At 43.3% G+C, this 24,738-nt stretch overlaps 1 protein-coding gene across 10 annotated transcripts in view; it reads right to left on the bottom strand.

Annotated features, from left to right (window-relative positions):
- tns1b (tensin 1b) overlaps positions 1–24,738 on the bottom strand; it is a 198,673-nt gene that overhangs the window by 5,715 nt on the left and 168,220 nt on the right. For 6 of the 10 annotated variants that reach the window (XM_046053606.1, XM_046053608.1, XM_046053613.1 and 3 more), the window contains 16 exons: positions 16,651–18,162; positions 15,304–15,384; positions 12,308–12,501; positions 12,074–12,212; positions 9,482–9,577; positions 7,594–7,774; positions 6,227–7,269; positions 6,025–6,111; positions 4,395–4,523; positions 4,067–4,159; positions 3,122–3,199; positions 2,804–2,872; positions 2,652–2,678; positions 2,037–2,205; positions 1,094–1,162; positions 817–846 (listed from right to left, as the gene is read on the bottom strand). In XM_046053606.1, coding sequence (XP_045909562.1) covers positions 817–846; positions 1,094–1,162; positions 2,037–2,205; positions 2,652–2,678; positions 2,804–2,872; positions 3,122–3,199; positions 4,067–4,159; positions 4,395–4,523; positions 6,025–6,111; positions 6,227–7,269; positions 7,594–7,774; positions 9,482–9,577; positions 12,074–12,212; positions 12,308–12,501; positions 15,304–15,384; positions 16,651–18,162 — 3,997 coding nt within the window. The remainder of the gene's footprint in view (positions 1–816; positions 847–1,093; positions 1,163–2,036; positions 2,206–2,651; positions 2,679–2,803; positions 2,873–3,121; positions 3,200–4,066; positions 4,160–4,394; positions 4,524–6,024; positions 6,112–6,226; positions 7,270–7,593; positions 7,775–9,481; positions 9,578–12,073; positions 12,213–12,307; positions 12,502–15,303; positions 15,385–16,650; positions 18,163–24,738) is intronic. The other 4 variants (XM_046053610.1, XM_046053607.1, XM_046053609.1 and 1 more) reach the window with 4 other exon arrangements.

The raw sequence follows: 24,738 nt of genomic DNA, 5'->3' as shown, positions 1-24,738 counted from the left end.
CATAATATACTACATTCATAATAATTTCATATGATAGTATACTATTTTACCACTAGTCGAATATTAAATCCAATCACAGCTGTTTCGATTTTATTTATTTCATCCTTGAAAAAGCTCTACATTGGTCTCTAATTTGTCAGTAATCATATTGTTCAACATTTAATAATTTGCTGTAACACGTCAAACTTTTTTTAATATCCTGCCCCATCCGGGCTGTGATTGGTCGGTTGACGAAAAGTGACTGACAGGCACGTCGGCTCTGTGAAAAGCTGAACATGTTGAACAACAAAAGTCACAGATGCAGCTAAATGGCGTTAAATGGCCGGCGAGCCAAACTCAAACATTCTCTGTCTTCGGCCTGTTTTCTTCTTTCTTACTGCTTCAGCTGCCGCCGCCGTCTCTCTGTCACAGAGCGACCGGAGCACTGGCCCTTTTCTCGGTTCTCCGGTGGCCAGTCCGACTATGTTTTGAACGATTAGCGGCGGGGTGGGAGGGGGTTACAGTAGGTTGTTGTCTTAAAAGTTACTGGCACACTGCTCATAAATCATTTTTCTCATGGGCACATGCGAGGATAATGAGCAGACTGCAGCGCGCACACACAGAAGAGAGCGTCTCACACACTTTTTTGTGGTTATGTAATCACACATGACGACATCGCGATTGTGATTAGATTAATCGTGCAGCCCTACTTTTTGGCACTTAAGGGACAAAATCCTTGGTGAATATTCCCTACTGAATCACGTACTTCACGTAACACCCCCTCCCCCCTTGTTCTGTAGAAATGTCAGATCAACATTAGCAGTTTACTGTACTTACTTGGCCGTGCCTCCCTCAGGCTTGTTCCACCTGTAAAGATTTGAAGAAAGTATGTGTTATGTTTTTAGGTATGAGAAAAGGCAACTGTATCCAAGGCGTGAAAGACAGGACTCGCCCGATCAGTAATATTAGCAATAATAATAAAAACAATGGACATAGAGCAATTAAGGATAATGGTTGGACCTATCTTGGACCTTATCAGTCATTTTGCATCTCAGTGGCCTAAAAATACACTAAAGGTATGTTAAGTAATCATTTCATCAGTCTATGTACTCACTTTCTGTCCTGAGGGTCAATATCGCAGAATGTGACAGCGTTGCTGGGATAGTGCCGTCGGAAGAAAAGCCTAGAAAAGCAGCAAATCAAAATAGAGATTACAGAAACACCAAAATAAAGGAGAAACATGGTGGGAATGTGAACTTGTTTGGAGTGGTAGATGATATGCTTTAATCCTGAGGTTGCATACATCATGCTTGTAATTACAGCATGAACAACACTTGGCTTCCACCAGGAAACTGGTTCGCTGACCACAGCCATCGATTATACAATTCTAGCTGGTCAATATGAACATTAAAGCAACTTTAACTCAATGTGGACTCAGTCCAACCGGTGATTGTCAAACTAACTTCACTTGACTCAACTTCTGACCTGTAGTGCTGTGGTGATTTTTTTCCTCACACATCAGCACCTGATTGTGACTGAGTGGGCTGTTAGTCCCGACTTTTTAAATATGAGGCTGCTTTGCTGTAACACCACTGCTCATTTTACCTGAGGTTTAATAGCCTAATATTATATAACATATTAAATAGAGAGTCATCTTTTCTGACCTTAGTGGACGTTCTCTGTATTTCAGATGAGACAGGGCTGCAGGAAACGGTAATATATCTCGGATCAGTTTAAATTGGCCAATAACACTGGCCATGTCGATATGTAGGTTGGGATTTCCTTGTAATGCAGAGGTTTTTAAGTGTGGTTTAGTTTGGATTTAAAATTCTTAACTGAAATACTGTAGAATAAGACCCTGATCCTATAATCCTGCGTTAGCAGTTATTTATTGCTTCTGATTGTGTGCAGCGCCTCATGTTGACACTTGCCCTTTAAAAACAAAACGTGACGTTTGCTGTCTGCAGCAAAATCTCCAGATGTCATGCAATGTTTATCTTATGATCAGCATCTTTCAAGACGCCGTTAAACACGGGATAGGCGGTATCCAGACTTACTTCCTCTGGTTGTCGGTCAGCGTGATGCCTTGTGAAGACACCTTGAAGTGCACAATGGTGGCAGTAGGGGGAGAAGTGGCAGCCAGTGTCTCAGATATGGCCTTGGCAACAGCCTGAGGGCCTGTCAGGGACTCCATCTCCACTGAGTTGATGTAGAGCACGTTGCATGCTGGAAAGAGAGCAGATGTCCCAGTCACACAACAAAATCCAATGATGTGGACATTTCATTTCTGTCACTCTGCAAAGACAAAACTATACAAATAGTGTTTATTCCAAAATCAATCCTCTTTAAAACTGGTATTAATAAGATTCTGATCTGTTCATGCAAAAATATTGATGTCTTCTCATTAGAGCTCATGCTTTCTGGAACAAAGTTGGAGTCAAACAGTTTTAGAAATGAATCAATCCAAATCATTCCACATAAAACATTCTGCCTGTTATGGACAAGAAGCTGGACACTAACGTTAACAGACAAAACCTAAAAACTTCGCCGGGAATTCTGTTACACGGGGCCATTCATAAGTTTTCTTTCTTGCATGTCACAACATACACAGACAAACAATCAGGATGCACATTCCAGATTTAGGTTTCCAAATAAAAGTGCACAGGGTTTACCATGGGAATCAGCAGGGGCCCTCTGCACTGGGATAACAAGGGTTTCATGTTGTCAGAATATGAAAAGGACAGGAAAGCTGTACTGGCTGTATTTGAGTCTCAAAAACTGTCAAATGACTGCTTTTAGCAATGACACTGAGTCGATGTTTTACCTGCTCCTTGTTTCAGCCTTTCAACCAGTGGATTTGTTGTCGCGACTTCTGGCACTTCCTCGATGAGATCTACATAAAACAAAAGAGAGATGGGATGTTACTAGTTTTGGCAAAAAGTTAAGCTCCTGCAGGGGTAACTTTAGTTACAGGTTCCAATCTGACCACTGATATTATATACTGCATGTCTACCTGCACTTAAGAAACGTATGGTAATCAGTTTTAAATCATATCTAAAAACACAAATAACTCCTCAGAAGCAAAAAAAGAATCACTTGAAAATGCAGGAACGTTGCTGAAAACATAGTTCGACCCACAAACCTGTTGTAGGGATAAGTAGTTTGCAGGGTAGGGCCAGTGGGGTGATGGCATGTTGGTAGACCAAGGCAGACAGACAGCCTGTCAAACAGACACAAGACACAGTCACAAACATTTCTTGAATTTCATTCTAGTCTTTGGAACAAACAATTCCACTAAACTTAATGCTACTACACAGTATTGATTTAGATTACTTCCCATGAGTATTTTAGGAAATGTTGTTCCAGTTTCAGTGGTGTTTTGTACATCGTATCAATTTAATTCCTAAATCCAACAGTGAAAATGCTGTGAAAACTTTCAGCATATATTTTATATAATATAGACTAGCCCTGGCAAAGTTATTTACTATTTGTGTCTTCTTATATATTTGTATACTGTTGATTATACTTCTTTATGCACTTCCCCTTTAACAATTTAATTCTCCTCAACAAAAACTGACCCTTCTGGTTTCTATTCCTGTCAGGAGGTCTATCCATCCCCATAACTCATCTTTTTAGGTTGGATGGATTGTTAGATTTACAGTGGTAAGAAAAATCCTTTTAGGATTAGTAGTTTTAAGCAAAAGAGCGGTGGATTGAGTTATATGTTGCAGACAGGAGAGGAAGACAAAAGTGTACAGAAGTCAGCTCGCCCCATTTTTTTGGATTTGGCAGAGGAGCACTGTCTCTCTCAGTATATGCACACAAACACACATCATACAGCCCTGCAGTATAATTAGTAGGGCGATCATGAGTTAGATCACTTCAGTCCATACTATAATTACAGTAGGATTACACGTTTCAGAACGTGGAAAGGGTTTCAGATCTGTGACAAATACACAGGGCAGGCACACAAAAGGAACCCTCATGTTTGACTTTCCCTCCAAACTCTTCATGGCTTCACTAAGCTGTCAGTGCACATGTGAGTGTGTATTTCAGAGAGGAGGGAGGGCAGCAGGCTTCCACTAACCAAAGTAAGGCTCGTTTGGACAACCCTTCAGCTTCACTCCTTTAGGACTGCTCTCAATCAGGAAGTGCCTCACCAGCTCGTTGGTGATGTCACCTGCAACAACAAAAGGGAGGGTGGAGCAACAAAAGAGCTGATTAACGTGGAGACATCACTTCAAATCTTTGGTATTAAGATAATAGCTTTAATTCTGTCTCCACCCTGCTGACCAAAGACCAAAATAGGGAGAAAGAAGAGCTACACAAAACTCTGACGGAGCCAAAGTAAATACTTGTTGCATTAGTAACTGCTTTAAAATAGCCATTCATGTAATCCACCATCCCGCCCCTACCTTTCTTGTTCTGATGCACTGAGGGTGGAGGAGAGGCCACCTTCATAGCCAAGCCGTAAGCCCCCCTGAACGAGTGACTGTCCCGGATGACAAAGGCTCCAGGCTCCCTCTCTCTCAGCAGGCTAATAGCTGTAACACAGTGGACATTCAGTTATATTATACTGTCAGAACATTAATTGTAAGGGCAGTCGGACACTTGGGGAATAGTGGACATGATCCCCTCTTGTATTTAATGCCGTGCCAGAAGCACGGCTCTAGTGACAGGCAAATGCACGCTCATGCACCTACTATCAGATGGATCGCCTTGAAAGTCAGCTATATTTAGCGTTTAGTGTTAATTAGAAAATGTTATTATGCTAACACACAACACTAAGATGGTAAACGTACATGTAACTGTACAGTCTGACTAGACACAAGTGGGGCTGTTGCAATTTGATGTATTTTTATCAGAGTTAGCTTGGATCTAAAGTACATCTGCAGTCCCTTGGCAGGTCACAGTTAAAACGTAATAACATACAGCATGAAAAAACAGGATAAGACGCACACATAGCAGTACCCTACATATAAAATGTAAGGGAAAAAAAAACCTTGAAATATCACAATGGCTAACCTTCGGTATCCTACTTTAGAAGTCAGAAAAAGTCAGCTCATTAAAGGTTCAAGGTCAATTAAAGAAAAAAGTAGCAAAAAGCTAAACGAACGAACAAAAACCAAAGGAGCAGGTGACGTCCGGACCTGTGGTTGGAAAAAAAAGTGCAGTCACTCTGTATTTCATTAAAACTACAACTTTTAACACGGCACTTTGTTTTAGACACTCCATTGTTCAAGTAGAAGAGCTTTAGATCAACTTCTTCTCTGTTTAGTTCAATGCCACCGCCTGTCCACATGTGATAGTTTAAGGAAGGAAGATGGATGAGATGAGCAACTCATGCAGATGTTCCCTAATGCTCTACATATGGTGTGGATTTTCTTCTGTGTGTGTGTTTGTGTGTGTGATGTCATTGCAGTTGAGCATGTGCTTGTATTTAACATGATATAATCCAATACGGGCCATGAGCAAATGCGCATGGGGCAGCGAATAGCCACTGACCTCAGAGCCGAAACGCACAACCAATCACACAGTACAGAGATGTGCACATACTGGTACGTGCATGTGTTTTTGTCTCCATGCATATTCATCACTGTGTATGTGTACTGCACGGGCTTTTATCTCAAGTGATTATGTTAGGATTTGTTTAACGCCATGACTTCAGGTTTAACAAAAGCTCAACATTTGAATAACAAGCGTTCAGTCATCCCAACAACATTTTTCATGCTTCATAGGAGGCACCAAAAACAGTACCAGAGCATCCATACAAGCTTATCAAACCAGTCCTGCAGCACAATCCGTTTCTGCTCTGTCCATTACTATGCTCTATATGATGCAATCGTATTTTTGCCAAAATATTGCTAAGTACATGTCTTCCTTGGTTAAACTGAATTGAATCGAACAGGCCGATCCCCGGCAGGCACCTGGCACCAGAAGATTGGTATATTTGATTGAACACAAAGTAGAAGTTAAAAGAAGAAATTAAAGGGTCAGAATTGTTAGACTAAAGGTCAGTTAGGGAAAAATCTTTCAGCATCTTACCTTGCTCCCTGGAAATGTCTGGCTTGTACCAGAACTTGGACGTGTCTTGGACAAACTTGACATTTAGCCTGCTCTCAGGACTTCCATCTGCAATTAAAGCAAAAAGAATGTCACAGAATATGCAAGAATTGTCCGACGTCACTCTGTATAGCTCGTGTGCTGCTGAAATGCAGATGTTACTCCAGATACTGTATGTCCTTACCTGGCAAATTGAACCTTGAAAAGTCCGAGAGGGTGTGGAAGTAGCTGGGAGTGCTTCCTCCGCTCACCGGGGACATTATCTTCCCGTTCAGCGTGCCATAGGACAATGCTCCGTTTGGTCTATCGCCACTGGACATGCGCCTCTTCTCTGGAAGCTGTGGCTGGAAACCAGGGGCTGGGCTACCCTGCCGGAACCCTACACCCATCCCCATCATCCCCCCATCCTGGTAGCCTGCAGGTGAGATGGGGAAGGAGGGAGTGGGTGGTCCCTGGTAGCCCGAGGAGCTGCTCTGTCGCGACAGGTTCCCGTGTCTCTCGTCTGGGGTGGTGTAACCGCTGTTCATGGGGTGACGGTCCAAACTGGGGCTTCTCTGGGATACCTGTGATACAGATGGGTGTCGCCCCAAAACTGGACTTCCTTGGGGATGTGTGACGGATGGCTGTCGGCTGAGCACTGGGCTGCTCTGCATGGGCTGGCCCAGGGACGGCTGCCTGCTGAGAACCGGGCTCCGCTGAGACTCCTGTCCCAAAGAGGCCTGTCTGCTGAGGACTGGGCTGCTCTGAGCTACGTGAGACAGATGACAACCAAGGATGGGACTGCCATTGAGACCTACCATCCCCACCTCGAAGCCATTAGCTGGTGATGTTTGCTGACCCATGATGAAACCACCCTGATTAGCATTTGAGCGCTGCTGAGGGACTGGGTTATGGGTGGAGCCATGGATGTTGGTCCGGTGCTGCGCATGAGGACTTCCATGGCTGAGAGTTGTCTGGGAGAGATCTGAGGTGGGCGGGCTGGGATCTGAGGCCACATAGCTCCCTAGTATGGTGTTGGGGCCAACATAGGACAGTGCAGGGGTAGTAGTGCCAAGGTAGGAAGAGGTCGGAGAGCTGGAATCCAGGTAGGAAGAAGTGGGGGTATTCAGGGCTTGATATGAGGGGGTGGGAGTGGGGTAGGCACTCTCTGTAGCCTGGGAGCGGAAGCCCGAATCAGTAGTGCGTTGGGACGGAGTGCTGATGCTGCTCTCTGCTAAGGCGTGATCACTGGAAGAGAATTGGAAAAGATTATTAACCAGCTGAAGTATTTGTGCACTTCTTCAGTTGGTTTGACTTTGGAAGAAATTCAAACCGTTCATTTCATGTACCGTTGGTAATGATTACCTATCTAAATAGAAAATCTGAGTATCTGAGTTGAAAACGTATAAAAAGTAAAACCTTAGAGATTGGCAGAGTATGTCCTTGCAAAGAAGAAGCTACCTATGGCTTCAAAAGACAACCCTTTATTTTTAAACAGTGTGAAATATGAACAAGTTTTTTCTCTTCGACCTTGGACCGAAAACGTTATTCGGCATTACGTATTTCACTCACCCCTGTGAGCTCTGGATGGGGCTGCTGCTTGACAAAGGTGGGTTCAAAGGGTGGGAGGAGGGACTAGGACTTCTCTGCTGGCCTGTAGTCTCCTCTGGTGGGCTAAGGCTCCGAGGTGATGTGGGCTGCTCTCCGCCTGCCACTGCCGACCTTGCCACAGACTCTACATAGCTTCTTGGTGCTGCATGGGAGACAAAAAAAGGTTTCTCACATTTACTTCTATTCTGCTCGTCATGTTATTGCTTTTAGCTTTGTAGCACTGTGGTTTTGTTTTTCCTGCTTGGAATGTATTTGATGTTGATGTAAACACCAAGCCAACAATCCGTAATAAAGTGAGGGTGATATAATGACAAAAAAAAAAAATAGGAATACGTGAAAATGAATGTCTGCCAATAGAGTGCACAAGATAAAAATGAGATGCCTGTGAAAGCGTATTTAGTCGTGAGAGTAGCAGTGACTTTTCCAGACAGGAAACAAAAACCGAAATGGTTACGCCACACATGATATGGAAGGTGGACTTTAACTGAACAATAGGGGGTGGAGGAGATTAAAACCTTGAATGTCGATCTACGCCGTTCTACCCGCACTCTTACCTTCCTCACCCTCAGTGCTCTCATCATCTGTGGAGCATCATTGGAGATAATCCAGAGAGACAGAATCATTTCAAGAAACAGAGGTACAGCAGGGGAGTTTGAAAAAAAATATATAATCATTTAATCAGGCATGTGAATCTCAAAATAACTCAATTCATGATATTACTGTGACAAAGGGTGACAAGCTTCTTCTGCTCTAGCGTTACTTTCGTCAGACGGAACTAAACGAAATACGTTCGTGAACGACCTTTTTTTCCCTGACTATAACGAGACGAAGACGAGAAGGCGACAATGTCCTTAAACGCTGACTGTGACAATTGTTGACGAAAAATGACGACACTAAAATGTAATTCATAAAGTTAAAACGTTAATAAAGTCAGTTTAATGAGGAGACAAAATATTACAGGCCATATTTTCTCCCTCTAAATTTTTACTCTAACGGTGTGTTCATTCGGCGGTATTTTTTTCTTCCTTGTGCTTTGAGTGCCGGGCGACGCCTGGTGGGCGAGGTAAACGTTACTGTGCTGCGGAGGATGCGAACTCTGGTGATGAACACAACATGCTAGGGAGAAAGAGGCGCTTAGATATTCGGTCCCATTTCAAATAACAAAAACAGTGAGGTGGACACAAAAAAACAGAGTGCCTAATTATATCGGACTGCGAGCAATGTGGTTATAATATTTATGGACAAAACAAACACTACGAAGTAGAAGCGACATATCAAGGCTAACCACCTGGGATTTGAGGTATCTCTCCTTTGCAATAAAAGAGAACAAAGCTGACATTTGAATCATATCTCTATTTTGGTTCTAGCAGGTCGACCAAAATGCTGATCAAAATTATACTAATGAGTTAGAAAAGACTAAAATGATGGTTAATGACTAAAACTAGACTAAAATACTTTTGATTTGTTTTTGACTAAAACACCCAGACTTATAGAAAAATAGTATACAGTGGACTAAATATGACAAAAAACTAACAAGGACATTTGACACAGGACTTAAATTAACAAAATTAACACTATTGTGCTCGTACACTAGCTGTAAGTGTCTAAAGATTACATCAGCTCAAATGCTAAATCTATCATTTTTGACCATTTAAATATCATTTCATTTTCATGTTTCTCAGCTGATCACGCGTAGGCATGTTTTATATCTGTTTTACAACAGCTCCTGATGTAAACAAAAAAACTAACTTTACATTATAAAACCAGTAACAACTTGGATTTGGCTCTTGCCTCTCCCTGTCTTGCCACAGTGACCACCGAAGGTTGAGAGTGTTACAGAACAACCAACCTGAGCCTGTTTGGTTGAGGTGGATTTCCGCTGGGTTGTGGGGCTTCAAACCCAGGGCTGACAGTGGAGTCTTGGCAAGACCAGGAGGGGACCGACCTGAAGGGAACGGGACACTTGTCACCACACAGCATCACACACACACAGCATACATCATAGACATCTTGACAACTGCTACCTGCTGACACAGTCTAACAATGATTTATCCCTTTTTGGGAAAAAAATGACTAAGTTGGAATGCCATTATGCCATTGTGTATAAAAACCAACACAATTTCCATAAGGCCTGCTGTATTCTTTGAATGGCAATCTAGTCCGTTCACCTTGCGTCTTGGTAATCATGTACTAATCGACAGGTAAACAACTGTCAAGACGATAAATAAATACAACACAGCTTAACACACAGGAGCGACATGTTCAGAGGGATGCGCTCATGCTCTGATGGAGTGACAAAACATGCATGTGACCAATCACAATGCGACAAATGGGCAGTGACACCAGACGGCAACTCTGACACAGTCTCCGCTACGTTGACCTTAACACTGGAGGGAAAGATGAGGAGTAGAGTGTGTCGCCACGAGAGCCTTAAGTCATCCTTCCACCTATTTTTGCTAGGTGTTTTATTCAAGGTGACTCTTTCCACTTCATGAAGCTGTCTTGCACCTCTAGTTCTCCTTTACAGTGCCAGCTACTCCTTTATTCCCCCCCAGTGTAAACACAAATAATCATGAGAAAAAAAAAACCCCTCTGGAAACACATATTTCTAGCATAATGAGCAAAAGGAAAGACATAAATGGCTGCGCAATTAAGACTGCCAGGGGAGCGCAGGCAGGGTGCTGTTTGTGGTAAAACAAGGCAGCAACAGGAACCCAAACAGTGATGACCACAGCAACACAGAGAGCAGCACACGTTCTCAATAACTGTGTGTCATTGTGCAATATGTGTATGGGTCTATGGATGTGTGTTCATGTTCCCTGTTTTTGTGCCACATTTATTAGCTATTTTAAAAGGCAAATACCTGCAGGTTGTTTGCTTTTTCAAGGACAAAATGAACTGTTGTCTGATGTGTGTGGGCATGTTCTACATTGTGTCCGTTTTGTTGCCAGTGCTGCTCTCGTGCGGCTCTCATGCCAAAGCGGTGCAGAACTGTGATGAGTGATGGATAAAGGGTCACTCGGGGTAGACAGAAGGGACAGGGTTTAAGGAATGGGGGATCAATTTGGCTGACGTTGTGGGACAGTGGAACTCCGGTAGAGAGACATGCATCATCCACTTACCAAAGAATCCAAATCTATTCTTTGTACTTGCAACGTAGATGCCCCACATTTAATTGTGGGTGGTGTGTGCAGGGCAGGTGAAGTAAACGCTTTGGAATGTGATTTGAGGACACCCTTCTCAAAATGAAGGGGTGTAATGGTAAGTTAATCTGGTGTCACGTGCACTAATCAATAAGCTCACCATGCAGCTTTAACAAGTTTTGCAAATAACTGCAAAACTAATCTCAGTTAACTGATGACAGTTAACCATGTTTTGTGCTTAGCTGAGAAAAAGATAATCTGGTTTCGGGTCCATAAAATACGCAGAAAAATGAAGGGACACACGTGTTTCCTCACATTTATCCCCAAAGATTTATTGTTAATCTCAGATAAGGTTACTGTTCAGTGTCACCGCGTACTCACTGATGTTATGCGACAGATTGGGAGTTAAAAATATGGTGTGTCTTTATGACTAACTTTTATGGGTGTGCCCTGGGGGAGACAGGCAACAGACACTTTAGCTAATACATGACTCTTGTTTTAGTGTGGGGTGTATGTGAGACTGAGTGAGGGGGTTGGGAGAGGGCGGGATGGGGAAATGGGGTGTGTGTTTGTCTGATGGTGAGTCTAACTATATCCCTTCCGTTTTCTGGTCTTAGTGAATAAATTAAACATGAATTTTCTTGTAAGATCTGCTCTATTGTTTGTGAAACAGTTACAATAAAAAAGACGGGCTGCACATCAGTTGCGCCAAACCGACTTGGCCTTTTCTCTCTCTCATTCCCTTTTTTTACTTATTCAGCCTCTACTGAATGATGACTGCAGACATTCTTGTGAGAAAAGAGGGATTCAGTCTTCACGAGATGTGGCCACTGAGGCATTTTGATGAGCCAACGCACGGCCAGAACGCTGCAAGCGCCCACTCATTCGCTGGACATTGGAAATGCAGCCAATTTACAATCTGAATGAAAATGAGATGAGGTAATAGTGGGGATAATTTTTCACTACTCGGAATAAACCAAAGGAAGACGTACATAAAAAGAGAAGTTATTGTACAAGTCGAGACAAAGTACCGCAAGTGACTGCTGAGAGTCTTAAAACACGATGAAAGGTGTTTCACCTCAAGACCTCTCCTACAGGAAGTTCAGCATCACAAGTTAAAGACATTCATAAGTTGATGAATGCTGAATCACTACTAAAATAAGTACTGAGTAACCCTAACCCACTGTAGATATACAAAGATATCATATGACATGACCTGTTGTCGAGTACTTGTGATGAGTGTGACATTTTATGCCTGAGCTCCACAGTGCCCTCAGTCAGCTGGAGGGGGAACTTACACAGGTTGAAGTAAGGGGTTTGCGGCGAGATGGGGAAAGCAGGGGTTTGGGGAAACACCTCACCACCAACTGTGGGTGTAGGACTGATGGGGCCACCATCCATCTCCTCGAAGGCCTCACGGTAGCTGTGCATGTGTCTCTGGGGAGCGGAACAATCACATGAAAAACCACATACGCACGGCAACGTGCAAAGAAAAAGGTGCAAAACCATGATCCAGAATGTGTGCTTTCTACCTCCTTGGGTCTTCCTCCAGGATTCATCGCTATGGCGTTTACAAACTCTGGAGAAACGCAGCGGATGGGGGAGCGAACTGGGACATCAGGAGAGGGGACGTCATCAGAACCGTTCTGGTATTGGCCGTCACTGGTGATGCGACGGCGGGGCAGAGTTGCAGGCTCGTCCAAGGACACTGCACGGGCCTGGACACCTGAGATGACACGCGAGTGAGTGTTAAAATTAAGCATGGGCTGCACTGCTCTCCTCAAGCAAATCAGTCGCCGTCACCAGAGGTTAATGGCTGTCAGCCGTTGTGAATGCTCACTGCACAGGCCATCGTGTGCATTTTGCAGACAATCAAAACACTGCAAAGGATATGCAGGAGGCTGTGGTTCTTAAAACATTTGAATTAAACATGCACACACACAAGGTTAATGAAGGGTGAGCTGCTGATCCAACTGAAGCCCATTAAGTCACAAAAATTAAACAAAACAAATTCTCAATTTCATAAATTATTGATATCCACAACAAGACAAAAGTTTAGGGAAAGTAAAAACTTGACATTGGACATGTTACCTAAATTGATGTTCACCCCTTCTAGCATCAGCTGAAACTATAATAAGTAGCTAGTTTTTGGAGTTCCAGGGGGAAAATGTTCTCTCACACAAATAATCAGACTTTCTGATACTCTGGTGCAAACTCTTGGTTATCTAATGCCTCAATGTGGCCAGTGCTGGCTGAACCTCAAAGCAGCCAGTAAGCTCATTTCAGTTAATCTGGCTTGAACTGAGAGAGAGAGGGAGAGACAGAGAGAGAGAGAGAGAGAGATCAGCATAAAACAAACAGCATTTGAGCTGAGAGTTTTAAGCTAATGTGCGATGGCATTGACTGGCGGGTCGAGGTAGCAAAGCATGAAATGCTGGCCAAAGCAGCAAAGCCAATGTGAAAGACAGTCACTGGCTGCCCTGCGCTTTGGAACAAGATAAAGGTTAATAGGAGAAAGACGGGAAATACAGTAGGTTTAAGAAACAAGGGGGGAAACGGGGGATAATAGGAGAATGGTACTCAGGCAGCTTACCCTCTCTTTCTAAGTGTTACTTGATGTTTCAGATTTTGAAATCATATTGTGATTACGACAAAAGCCCTGGAGTACTTATTCTTTCTCTCTAAGAGTTCTTTCACACCTAAATGTCAAGGTGGAATAAGCTCACAGTGACCTAACTAATGTGACGGAGGGGTTTTGTCAGTTTGATGATGATCATTTCCATGCATGGGAGAAACACTGAGACACACGCCTTACAAGCCTGAAACTGGGAAAATACGAATATCCCGACGACAACTTTGCATCAATCCTGCCCCCTACTCTGCCTCAACTGTAATCTTATCCAACCTAACCAACAGAGGCAACGAGTAAGAGCCAATCACGCCGCAGAGTTATCGAAAATCTGGTGGGGAAAAACATAACGCATTTTGAATACTTAAATGGTCACTAACATAAATAAAATATCCGAAGAAGTTTCAACCCTTCTATGTGTTTTGTATCACCATTATTAAGTAATAATTAATAAATCAGTGTACTATTTTTACATAATAGAAAGGAACCAATGATAACATGACATCTTTTAGGGTGCTTGATTTACCTTCAGCTTAAAATAGCTTGGTGTTGGCAGGGTGTTGGCTAAAAAAATCTTGAAACAGCTTTAAAAAGCATGTAGTCAACACCCCCAAACAGAAACACACCCACCATTGCACCGAGGCTGGAAACTGAGAACCAGATGTACCCACGATGCACCGCTCTACAGTAGAGTACAGTCAAACACTGCGCTGTTGCCCTAGCGACGGCTAATGGTTTCCAGGTGGGATGGCTGGAGATTCTCGAGGACTGACATTATTTTTTCCCTCTCCTCCCATTTGTCAGCTATTTAAAATCCAGTTATCATGTGGATTACCACGGGGTTTGATTCCAAAAACATAAACTTTATGGGTAATCTTTATTTTCTTCTTTTTTTAAAGGAGGGAAAACACCGTCTCCACATGTGTACACCTGCAACTGAGAGAGATAATCTAAGGTAAGACTGAGGGGAATGCATTCCCGACAAGGTCAGTTCAGATCAACAACAAAATTGCATTAGTAACGTAAAAGTTTCTTTATAAAAATACTATAAAATTTGTGTAAATACTACTTGTACAATATAAACGTCATGATGACTGCAGATATGACCTCATTAGAACTTCATTCCAACTCTACAATCCAAGATCTACTCTGTAACATTTGACTTTGACGTTGTGTTGCATCATTAAAAAGGATATGGCTGTCTGCGGTTATGAGGGCAGACTGTCCCCTGACACCCTAAATGGAATCCTGTCAGAATTGTGGTCGCTGTCTCCCGGTGGACACACACAGCTTTAGTGATGTTTCCAACTAGGACTGTGGTCTCTCTCCTAGATTTGGTGTCCTTTGTCTGGCTTTGTAAATGTTCAAAATAGTGCGAATGAAAAAAAGCAGCCTTGAATGAGGCCAGTGTATCCTGGCCCTGGAATTGTTCCCCGAGTTTGGCAAAATGGATCTTGTGACATGCACTCTCCTGGCAAGGGACAGAGCCTCCTTTGTGCTTCCCTTGTCCCATTCTTGTGAAACTTTAACATTACCCAATTTTTTTTCTATGCCACAGTTGACGTAATTACCTAACCTTGAGGTAGAAAACTGCAACTCAGAACAAACAGGAATGAAGGGTGAGTATGTATGCAGACAGGATGCTGCTGCTGCTGCTCTACAAACCCGACGATGACAAAGGAAAATGTGTTATTTATGAAAGGGACAAAGAGGAAGTGAAACAAAAAGCAAAATGAGTTAAACAGATCATGAAATGCAAAACAAAGCCCACAGCACTCAAAGGCAAAGCAGATACAGACTTGAACTTGAATTGAAGGAACACTTGAAAAAAGAACCTCTCCTTCTTTTTTTTTTTTTTTTTTTTTTAAGTGTTCCTTCAGACAGGATGGGAGAACCAACCCGAGAGGGAGTGAGAACGGCGGTGCTCAGACTGAGAGGAGGTAATGCTTGGGATGACACGTTGGACACGAGCCGAGTATTCTGGGTAAACAGATGAATGATGAGAGAGAGAAGAATGATGATGACAAAACAAAAAGGAAAAGGAAAACAAGCAAGAAGAGGTCCCGCCTCTGACAAGAACAAGAAGAACAAGTGAACAAGAAGGTAACTGACAGATATTTTCCATGTATAGAAAAGATGCTCATACCTGTTCAGGTTCAGGGACTTTAACCTATGAGTGCTGATGTGCATGCTAACCTATAAATGCCACATTAAAAACCAGAATTGAAACATTTTTTTTTCTCTCTCCAAACAAGTCATGAAAAGGGGATGATTTCTATAATACAGGAATTAGAAAGTAATCCGACGTGGTTCTCATTTACCTCAAACAAACAATACACTACATTTCCAACTCATATAGGTATTAAACTAGAATTTGGTCTACATTTAAATGGTAGTAAAGTGAAGTGAACTGTATTGTTGATTCTAGAAAACCTCTTTCTGCATTTGTAATCTGAGGGCTCAGCTATCACACTGCTTTACTTTGACTTTCTTCCATTTCTTGCTGCTCTGCAGAATGTCTGATGTGCTTATCTAGGGACAGTCAACCTGCTGGACAGGAAAGAACACTTCCTGTTTGAGCTTGAGTGATGGGGACTGATGAGGTGACATTCACGCTATAGGGGAAGGCTACAACCAAGAATCATTGAAACATCTTGGGAGTGTGAGTTCTATAGACAATGCTGACTGTAAAATGACAAGGCCAGCCCAACATCAGAGTAAAACTCTTTGAATCAGAGCAGACGGACTGCATTAACTGTACGTACAATGAGAATTAACCAGCATCGTGACCTAACTGTGACATGACATACCGTATTTATCGGTCTCATCATGCTATTGAAAATGAAATAGTGTGGTTTCCTTCTTCTGCAGGTCAAGGTGTTGGGAAGTCACATCTGTGACCTCAGCAGTCTGTCACATAGTGTTCCAAACGCAGACATTACGAATGAAATTTTTCCAGCCGCAGTGATCTCAAAGATGTACAGTTTGCTCAGAATTATGAAAGTGCTTCAGACAGGCGAAATTAAAGCCATCCAACAAAGAAAAATGTAGGAGGGGAGTGGCTCAGTCTGTGGAAATATTGGATTTTAAGCATGGTTTTGTCCTCCCCAAACATTTTATCAAACAATAGAAATGTGTGAGATCTCATAAATACATTTGAAGATGTCTTTTATGTTTAAATGAAAGGTGCTTAGGTCACAAATAGAGATAGGTATCAGGATGAAATAACTTAATGGTGGATCTTACCAGCCACTCTTTGGGCCACCAGACCTTCAACGTTGAAGACTTCATCTGGTTCATTGTCTCTTGGCTGGGGTGATGCTGAGGAAGCACAAGGGCTTCTCTGGGGCTCAGACACTTCTGCAGACTGGGACAATGTGCTTGGTGGGTAGGTGTTGATGGGCCTGAGCTGGGTATGACCAGCTACAGAGGCAGAGGCTTGTGAGGAAGGACAGGCTCCAGCCATATCAGATCTGTTACTCAGAGATCCCTGGACAGGTGCAGGCTCTGGTGTACTAGGCTTCCCAGGTGATATCTGAGCCGGTGACGAGTGGCTGGCCCGGCTGGACGTAGGGCCAGAAAAGTGGGTATGAACGGCGACATCAGGCTGGCAGGAAGGCCTGGTTTGGCTCTGGGAGAAGGACGGCTGGGTGGTAACTACAACGTTTTCCCGCAGTGGAGCACTTTGGGACTTTGGCACCAGCGAATGACCTGGTTCCAAGTCCAACATGAGGAGATTGAGGGTTTCAATCGATTGCTCAATTTCTTTCTGGGAGGCGCTGTGACGATGAGGGAACTGTGGGAGGCTGTGGTGGCTGGACATTACTGCTACAGGAGGAAGTGGACCAAAAGTGAGGCCTTCGGTTACTGGCTCCTCGGGTACGCCGAACTGCTGCCAAACGTTGAGGCCACGCTGGACGGCATCCCTGCTACTGGTGGTGCGGGCGGGAGCTTGTGGCATAGAATTTGACTCTGCACCAAAAGACTGAGAGCGATACAGATTGCCATTCTGGGTAGGCATGTAATTACCAGGGGATGGGGATAAATTATTTTGTGTCAAAGTGACAGGCTTGTCGGATATGCCAACCTGTAGCTTGATGGTTTCCAGAGGCTTTTCTGGGACGCTGCGCTCTAGATATGGCACATGTTCCTGCCCATTGATTATTGATTCAGACTGGTAGTAAAGGTCAGCTGGTGTAGCCCGTCCATCTGTTGAGGAGAATGTCCCTAGACTATCCACACTGTTGCCCTCTTGACTGGTGGGCAGCTCATCATCCAAAATGTCTGTCTCACGGTCAATGTTATTGTGCCCATTGACATGGACCTGGGCAGGCACAAGGTGAAGCATGCCTCCAACAGAAGAGGTTGGGGTAGACAGGTAGCCCTGTCGATGCATGGGACCCTCCAAGCCACTCAGCAGCTGCTCAAGCTCCTGTTTCTCTTGGGGACTGATTGAATGTTGTGCAGGTGGGGCGTGGGGATGGACTAAGGGTAGCTCCTCACCTACAGGAACGTTTGTCTGGCTCACTGTGGAAGCCTGAAGGGCTGCTGCTGCTTCATCTGTTCGGTCAGTTTTGATGGAGGCAGTAGAGTTTCCTGAGTCGCTGCTCACTGACAAGGCATGGTCAACTGCAGGCAGGGCATGTTCAGCAGCAGTGGGTGGGAGCCCGTTTGCTGTGACTGTTCCTTCAACGGACTCCTTTTTACGAACTTTGGCGTAGAGGCTGCCGTCCAGTGGTCCTTGGGTATGGATGACTTCTAAAACAGAGTAGTACGAGAGATGCTCATTAGAATCAGATTAAGCCAAATACAACAATAATTCAGCTTTCCACAACCCATTCATTTTCAATCGCTCATGTATTTTTAGAGCCATAGTAGTTTTGCCATTACAGAAATAAATCTGTAATCCTCTAAATAAAGTAACACGGGATTCAACAAGCCACTAAGAAGCGAAGAGTGGAGAGCTATCATAGAGATGGGGTATCAGGATATTGTGTGGGCATGGCCAAAACAGCTGCCATTAAATCAAATACTGGCTCATGTCCATCTATTCTACCAGCTTCTGGAAATGACCAGTGTCTGTGGCATGTACTGTGGAAAAAACAATGAAATCACACGAGCTTGCCTTGCAGTTCATCTGTGCCACTCGAGGAATACTTAGATTATAAAAGAGGAATCAGTTGTTGATTTTATTTGCTTACGATCCCCACAACTGTGAACGGGATACGCTGATGTAGAAAACAGATAGATGAATGGACATCTGAGACTTTTAATCTACCAATACGGCAATCAACTCATAAGATCTGATGGAATGCTGCAAAGTAGATTGTGTTACCTGAACAAATGCATATGCACACATACAGTACATTAACAACCATTCACATTCACACATAACCACACCCAGGTCCAGTGAAGAGGAAGTAGGGTGCCTAATCAGAAAAATTTAGTCATCACTGGAAAATCAGACTCACTGAGTGAGGAAGGCCTGGAGGCTTTTCCTGGCCTCCGAAACCCAAAGCAAAACAAAAACCCAACATACTGAGAGTCAAAGCGTAAAGGCTGAAACACACATACACACACCAGCTTAAATGTACTTTTTCCCTCCCTCCTGCATTATCTCACACAGCCAACAGTGCACCAGTGCAGACAGATGCATCACTATTTTTATGTGATCAAAGGCTATTGGTGAGTCTGCTCTTCAAAACTGTAATGTCAAAAAAGAAAATCACATTCTCCAGAGAAAAACATTACCTTTTCAGACGAGTCCTCTTCTACCAAAGTATTAAAGTTCTCAAAATCTCATAACCCATGATAAGACTTGTCCTGATACCCAAATCAGATTCTACAGCTGGGAAAGGAGCTGCATAAAGAAGCTGTCTGTGTCTCTGTAACTTATAGATATCTTGATCTCAGCTTTAGTGAATACAGGGCTCTGTAATAGAGCTTGGTGGGCGTAGACAAGCTGGGTACTGCAAGGTCTCCTTGGCTGTCCCGGGGCAACTTGCCAAGGAAATGGCGCACTGTTGCAGCTACACTGTTAGGCTGCTGGTGGAAACAAATCTGGTGGCTCTTGGCCACAGAAACTCACATTGTATGTTTTCTACTACTAATCCCTTAACAATTTTACTTTGATGGGTACAGTCCATTGGTGGACCACATGTGGGGAAAAAAGAGGCTGCGGTAGCTTCTAGCCCAGTCTAGACCGATAATGGCCTGTTGCAGTATCACATGCCATTTAGACTGCATCTTCAGTGTCAGTACCTGTGGTCTAATCAGCTCAATACTTGAGGTAGTCAAGTTCATGATTACCACAGTCAATACAAACCATGGCCAAAAAAAGAACAATTGTGATGCAAATGTTCAGATTTTTGGTAGCTGCTAATGTGAATTCTCCACTAAAGTCTATGTTGTCTCCTCTGGAAAGTCAGCTGCTAAGACAGCAGGTTCCAAATCAAGTCATCATAACACATTTATATAGCTCATGAAACTGCTTAAGTATCAAGTTAAGGGCTGTGCATGCATTCCCATCCACATGAGCGCACGCTCTTTTCATGCATCAGTCGCGACGATAAACATAGACATAAGTCGTAAAAGAAGAGCTCCCCTAACTTCTTAGGATTATCAGTCACACAGCTCAGCTGATTTTACACACTTAATGCCTGAACAACAACACACTAGTTGCCTCAAAGTTAGTCAAAGCTTTGGCAAAGGAAAAAGCAGAAACACCTCCACGAGAGGAGGTTCCCCTACCTGTGTGAGCAGTGCACGGCGGTACAGTCCCAATTAAGCTGGGAAAAGCCCCGGAGAGGAGCCCCTGGAGTGGGACATGAGGGATTACAGCAGGAGTTGGGGTAGTCTGTTTTGGCTACTGTTCCTTCTCCACCTCCCTCTCCTGAATAGCTGTCTGGCCGGATCAGGACAGCTACTGCTGTTGCTGGCTGCTGAGTGGCTCGCACTTGTCTAAAGGCTGCCTCTGCTGTGTGTGCGTATGTGGGAGGTCTATCACAACAGCCTGTTTGACTGTGTATGTGGGAGAAGATGGCGGGGGGAGGGTGATCATTGAAATCCAGAGTATAGAGATTGATACATAGACATCCCTTCAAGTCCCTTCAGGTTTTGGGTCTCTCGCACACCTACTACGTTTATTACTAGCCCCCAAAACAAACATAAGGTGTTTACTTTACTAACATATCCTTAATATATATGTCTTCAAATGAATCCAGTATATAGAACTTGGCTGGAAAAGTGCTGAAAAACATAATATGGCATCCACCGACATTCGTAGAATTAAGTCCTTTCCATGCACATAGAGAGATGCCCCTCCTTTAGCTCACTGGTGTTAAAAACACTAATGTAATGGAAAGAATTACTTCGTCCAACAACAGTCATTTAACAAGCTCTCTCCAAGCTAGCAAGCAGAGAGAAAACTCCACCCTGCTGCAGGCAGATCGAGAAAACAGAAAAGCTTAGTGGTTAAAAAATAGAAAGATGAATACATTGGGTGGCTGCTGGTCTGATTTTTATAGAATGTAAGAGGGGCTCATTGTCTTACTGGTAAAGACTAAAAAAATCATGGATAAAGTCAGACGTAGATGATTTACAGCAGTTGTACACTGAGACACGAGGCTGGTTTACAAATGCAACCTATGGTAATATATGCACACATACACACAAAACACAACCTTTATCCCACAAAGCTCCTCAGTCCTTGGTCCAGTTCATATCACCTAGCCATCTGTGCACATTAGCATGCAGGACAGTCACCTTACTATTGCAAACCACAATCCAGAACAATTGACAACAACCACATTTGTCAGACTGACTGATAACAATAAACATGTGACTTTGGCCTCCACAAAAATGTTTTCCTATTTACATCCTCATTTCAAGGAGATTCAGAGGAAGTTACATGATTATGGATTGCACTGTTCTCCCTTATTTGACTGACACCAACCCTCTTGTTTCTCTTCACTCTTCCTAGCCCCACATCCTTCTCCTGGCCTCTCTCCCTTTTCTTTCGGTGATGATGGTAATGACTCAGTGAGGGCAGCTGTGCTATGGTCCCACTCTTACATCAAATAAAAGCCCGATTTAGACAGCCATCTTTAACAAGCTCATGTCTTCACTTTAGAGACAACGTGACTAACGAGCGGCCCACAGAACCCCCATTTGTACTACAGGAAATCTAATCTGTCACTTTACACTTGTGAGACTTTCTATGGCGAGCAGACTATTTATGTTGAGACTCATTCTGCGTGGTGCTGTGTCTGTTGCTGTTTTCATTTGGTTGAAATGAACGAGCATAAGCCTCTACAAATAACCGATGACGTCGTTCCTTCGTGTGATAAGAGAGGGCCTATGTATGTGTGCAAGCTGGTGTGTTTTTACACACTCCCACGGGAGGTGAATGTTCGCTCTGTGATCCCGAGCACATTAGTCAGAAGAGTATCCTAGTCTAGACAGTCACAGGTAAAGTATTGTAGATGCGCAACACCGTAGATCAAAACTGAACTCTGATTGGGAAGTGTTGTAGATGGAAGGTGCTGCCAGTTATTTTGAGGTTCTGTGGGCCAGATGGTGCATCTGTGTGGCCTCTTGATCTTTAAACTTTGAGCTCTGACCCCTGTTGGCAATGGATCCTCCTTTACAGCGGAAATAGCATGTTTCCCTATGTAGCCTACATGGACAAACACACTACTCTGTGCTTGTGTGTGTGTGTGTGTGAGAGAGACAGAGAGAGAGAGAGAGAGAGAGAGAGAGAGAGAGAGAGAGAGAGAGAGACCGACCTTGTGGGCATTCCAAAACAGTTGGGGGTCCATGTCTACGGGCCACAAGTGTGACATTAATAAAAACAAAGATGAAACACTTTCTGAGAACGTCCCCTCAGGCCTCAACTCCTACAACCATTAATAGCCCAACAAGAATAAAGCTCTAAGTGTATTTACATTCAAGAAGAATGAAGCGAGAATAAAGAGATTGAGTAGATAGCCATAGTTTAATAGTATCTAAGTATAGTCTGGTGCCATATTTGGTATAAGTTAATGGTTTAACTATTGATTTGGCAACAAAGCATGCCTTTACTATTTGAGAGGGCTCAAGGACAGCTATTAAAGAAGCCTTGTAAATGATCTACACAAGAGACTATCACATCTTCTGAGCTGGATTAAATTGATTTATCAGGATCAGAGAAGGCTGATCTGTAATCTATTCTGTATACAATACAAATCCAGTCAAAGGATGGTACATTGGTACAGAAGCACACCGAGATATCCAGTACATTTAAATGCAGTTTAGCTATTGCCAACAACCGTAGCCCCAAAACGCTTAGTCAAATGTAAGTACAGGAACTCGTTGCCCTGCAGCTCATTAAATATACATCAAACATTACTGTGAATCAATATGTGAGAGTGCAAACTTGCTAGGATTGGGGAAACAAAAGGATAAGGTAATGGAGGGTGGTTTGGTGCAGGCAGGAAGATGATATTGATCACTGTCAATAGGGTTGTTCTCGTCACCTTCAAACTGACCAAAACCGCCCTCATGACATCGCTTTAGGTAGTATTGTATATTATTCCAAAAATATGCCTCAAAGTTGAACACAAGGTACATTTTTAAAATCCTATTTCTCATATCTAAGCGTATCAAAGCCTCAGTATTTAAAAGTGCTACGAAACATAACTTCTAATCTACCACTAATAACCTGTAGCCAGTATTGGTCAGAAGTAGGGGCTATATATAACTCAAATACTGCTGAAAACAAAAAGCATAGCCGTAACCAACACGCACACCATGTGCTACATATCAGTCAGACAGTTCATCCATGCACAGCATTACGTTTCACTCTGGATGCGGTTGTGTCTCAGGAAAAGTCATCAGCGGTCGTTAGCTGCAGGGTTACATAGGGAAAATTTTGAGGGCCAAATGAGGAGAGCGTCTGATGAGCTGGCTGTAGGGATCTAGCTCTAGAGGTGAGGAGAAGCTTTGATGGGCTAACTCTTGCTAGCTATGGTCTGGAGAGACTACAAAGCCAGTACCACTTCATTTTGCCTGAAGCCTAGATAGTTAACGCAGACCCTCCTTAAAGCGGCTCTTGTCAGCTCTTGTGCTAATCACCATCCTGATAAGTGCTTCAGACGCAGACTGGTCACGCTCCATGACCGTATACGTCCCGTTATTAGAGCTGCATCAATATGATTCTTTACAGCGGGTTAAACTGTCAAGAATATTTTCAGTACCCTCAGGCGACAAATACTTTCATTATTGGGATGTAGAATTTTCCAGAGTCCAAAATGACTGCTTTTATTCTTCGCTTTTCAAAATGCAAGACACAGACATCCAGAGGGAGAGGGGTAAAAAAAAAAAAAAAGACTTCATTGTCCCAGTGGAAGAGATATGTCTTGTAAAATTCTATAAAAACAAGATGTAAGACATTGACCACCAGTTTGATAAAAAAAATCCCTCTGTTGGCCAACACATTGTGTAACTGGCCACTTCTTGGACCAAAAGATTGACCAGGATGGCGTAACACATATTTATCACATCCCATCCCGTCCCTATCCATGTAGGTGCCCTGAACAAACAGTAGCAGACACCGGCTCTCTCACAACCTGAGGTACCCGGGGCTGAATCTGGGCGGCAGTTTGACCCTGCGCCACCATCTACCCTGGAGAAATCCTAAACCAACAGGTGAAGTTGCACAATTGAGAAAAATGGACATGACCAGTGTGCGTCCCTTGATGTTACTGCCAGTATAATGTCTAGTATAACGCTGCTTTTTCAAGCAATGTTTCTAGTGAAGTGACAAAGACCAGGAAGGGCCGCTGCATGAATAGAACTCGCTTTAAGAAGAAAGATAATAACAGGAGACAAGAGGCCAGTGTTCCCCATGGAGCCAAAATGAAAGCGATAGAGTTCACGCTGAAAACATAGTCCCTTTTTCCTTGTAAAGTTCATCAGCCGTGTCCTCCCCCCCTCTTGGCTCAGGAGGGGTCTATTTAGTAAGCTAAGTGACCCATGCAGAAAGATGCCCCGGGCCACTAACAAACCCGCAACAACACAGGGGTGCCTAATAAAGAAAAGGCTACTCTTGGTCTTTGTCTCTCTACTTATTTTATTGGACTCGTTGTATAGTAGGGCTGGGCAATAAAACAATAATGATAATTATTGCAATATAATTTTCCTCAATAACAAATGTTCAATATATTGTCAGTAATTATTTTATTTAATTCATTAGATCATCACAAACAAATTAGCACTTAATTTGTCTGTTAAGATGTTTGTTTTGTTGAGGAAAAGGGACTGAAGAAAGAGTTATATTTTTCTGTTTTGAATGTT

Source organism: Micropterus dolomieu, linkage group LG07 (assembly GCF_021292245.1).
Source record: "Micropterus dolomieu isolate WLL.071019.BEF.003 ecotype Adirondacks linkage group LG07, ASM2129224v1, whole genome shotgun sequence".
Classification (NCBI taxonomy): Eukaryota; Metazoa; Chordata; class Actinopteri; order Centrarchiformes; family Centrarchidae; genus Micropterus; species Micropterus dolomieu.
The sequence above is the reverse complement of the archived record's forward strand: the minus strand, read 5'-3'. Positions and strand labels throughout refer to the sequence as shown.